Source organism: Meleagris gallopavo, chromosome 3, assembly GCF_000146605.3.
Source record: "Meleagris gallopavo isolate NT-WF06-2002-E0010 breed Aviagen turkey brand Nicholas breeding stock chromosome 3, Turkey_5.1, whole genome shotgun sequence".
NCBI lineage: Eukaryota > Metazoa > Chordata > Aves > Galliformes > Phasianidae > Meleagris > Meleagris gallopavo.
The window spans coordinates 57,842,344-57,845,063 of record NC_015013.2 but is presented as its reverse complement, the minus strand read 5'-3'; the positions used below and the strand labels follow the sequence as shown (position 1 = coordinate 57,845,063).

Genomic DNA, 2,720 nt, shown 5'->3' with positions numbered 1-2,720 from the left:
GAGGTGTTCAATGCCAGGTTGGATGGGGCCCTGGGCAGCCTGGGGAGGTTGGTGGCTGTGGATGTGGCAGGGCGTTGGAGATTCGTGATTCTTGAGGTCCGTTCCAATCCTGGCCATTCTGTGATTCTGTGATTCATTTAAAAGTTCATATTGAGAAAGGCTTTTAAAATTGCAATAATCTGGAGTAGTGCCTCAGAGGTGAAATAAGGGGAGAGGAACTGATCTTCTGAAACGTGCAGTTCCTCAGTTAATTCCTGCTCTGTCAGAAGCCTTTCACAGTGGTAGTTACTGGGCAAAACTGAAACATCAAATAGAAAGATACTCTATCTATTTTAAAAACTGGTGTCCCTGAATGTGGAAATGATGTTAAGTAAGAGAATTACACTAACTTCCTACACACGTCTAATCAAAATATTGATCACTTGATTTTACTACAGGAGTTCAATTTAAGAATGCACACTTTTTTAAGCTGTTTTATGTTTTTGGAGTGTGCAGAAGTCGTTAGCAAATAAACTTAAAAGCAGTTGTGCTTAGGATGCCTAAGCTCTGCAATGTTACCAAATCCAGATGCAGAGAATACTTTTTAGCATCAGTACTGGAAAAACTTGTGCTTGCAATGCATATTAGCTCACAGCAGATGGTAGTGTCTCTCTCTCCCTGCCTCCCCCCCTTTTCCTTCCTTCTATCCTTCCTTACACCCTTTTTGTCCTTCCTTCCTGTCTGTTAGTCAGTTTTATAGCACTTTTCTCAAACATCACTTCCCAAATCATGCCAGACAGTTCTGACATCTCACTAGAACAGACTTCATGTTTACCATCCGGTGTCTCCTGCCTGACCTGTATCCATTCATTAAATCCTATAGAGAAAAAAGGCAGTTGAGGGCCCTCATTTTCCTCTTTAGCATCTCTTTCTCTCCTGTCCTGAAGGTGCTTCTCCAGCCATTTTTTCTGCTTAACCTCTTCTGTGTTTAACCTCTCCTGATATCACTTCACTACTTTTACTACTGAGATTTGAATGACTCGTCTTATAAGATGATGTTTGAGACAAGTATCACTGAGATAGAACAGTCAGCCAGTCAAGTACATATCTGGACAGCCTATGTCCATAATCATGGCAGACTAAGAGGCAGCACTGGCAGGCTGGATTAGCAACGTTGGTTATTTCAGTATTCAAAGTAGGAGAGTTACTGTTATCTACAGCTTTGTTATAGACATTTGGTAACTGACCATAAATAATTTCTTCTGCAGTTTTTTTTTTTTTTTCCCTTGGAATACCTGATGTTTTTAATAGAAATGCATTTATATATACATGCATAGACACAGGCGTGTACATGCATGCATATGCTCAAGGACGTGGAGGCCTTGTTAATTGAAATTAATTTCTGGTGTTTTTTTTTTTTTAATGCAAAACTTTTCTGTACTGATCTGTTTATACTTCTTTGTTTTAGCTTCATCTAATGCACTGGAACTCCACACTGTACAGCAGCATTGACGAAGCGGTAGGGAAGAAGCACGGCATAGCTATCATTGCTTTATTTGTACAGGTAAGTTTCCTGTGCTGCATGTGTTAGCGTGCGATGTCATTTGTGTGAGGAAAATGAGTTCCTTTACATTTTCTTTCATTTTTAGTAATTTCATAAAATAAAATAATGTATAACTTGTGGGATTCTACTCAAAAGATAGTTCTCTTTCCTTTTCTCTATGCGTATGCTAAATGAGTAAATCTTGCTTAAATGGTATATTTAATGTACATTAGTTAAAGAAGAGTTGATACGTAATCAAGCCATCTGACTGTAATTAGGCATCCGCTCACCATGCCTATGAGGGGACTGTCAGAAGGTGGAGGTGCTTCAATATCTCTCTGATGTGTTCTTCTCCATTCCTGCTCCAGCCTGCTGTGCAGGAATTGGGGAAATACACAGAAGAGAGGAGGAAAGACGAAAAGAAAGTCTAATGACCCATTGACCCAAAAACCAGTAGTAGAATGGTGTCTTTTTAAATACAGGGGCAAGCATATTACTTCACATGGGAGAAATGTGAGATAGGATCACATTACTTCAGAGACATCAGACTGGGGCTGTAATGAATATTCTGCAGACTCTCAGAAGAGCCAGAGACACAGAGATTTGAGGCTTACTGGGGAGAAAATGTGCAAGCTGGGAAGTTAGGCCCATAATCTAATTGCTGTTGAAAATTTTTCAAGGGCTTCACACTATAAAGAAGACTATCAATTTCTCATAGTCCTCATGAGAAGTGGCAAACTTTTTTATTTAAATGGGTTGGTAGGAAGAAGTTTAGAACTCATGCTTAGATCAAATAGTTTTTCTTTCACAGTGATACTATTAATTTGTCATTTTTCATTACAAGTTTATGAATGCCTTTGAGCTTTACCTCTGTTGGAATGTAAAGGTACATTGGTTATGTCTCCAACACTGAGATAGAACTGCTAAAAATGGAAGTTAGAAAGTTTTTATTCTCTCAGTTTTGTATCCTGGAGGGCTGTGTCATAATTGCTTCTGTAAGTCACCTTCTAATTCCAGCAGAGGTAACCTTGAAGATGGTTAGAAAGTTATATGTAAGTTCTTAAACAAACATAAATGATACATTTTCTGTTTCTGGACTCCCACTTTAATCTGAGTTTTTAAGCATTCCAAAGTGCTTTTTCATTTGCAACGAGGCCCCATCCAACCTGGCCTTGAACACCTCCAGGGATGGGGCATC

The 2,720-nt window shown here is 39.1% G+C and overlaps 1 protein-coding gene across 1 annotated transcript in view; it reads left to right on the top strand.

Moving 5' to 3' along the window:
* Nucleotides 1-2,720, top strand: part of CA8 (carbonic anhydrase 8) — a 58,701-nt gene that overhangs the window by 27,672 nt on the left and 28,309 nt on the right. The window contains exon 4 of the mRNA XM_019614349.1: nucleotides 1,448-1,543. Within this exon, the coding sequence (XP_019469894.1) occupies nucleotides 1,448-1,543 (96 nt within the window). The remainder of the gene's footprint in view (nucleotides 1-1,447; nucleotides 1,544-2,720) is intronic.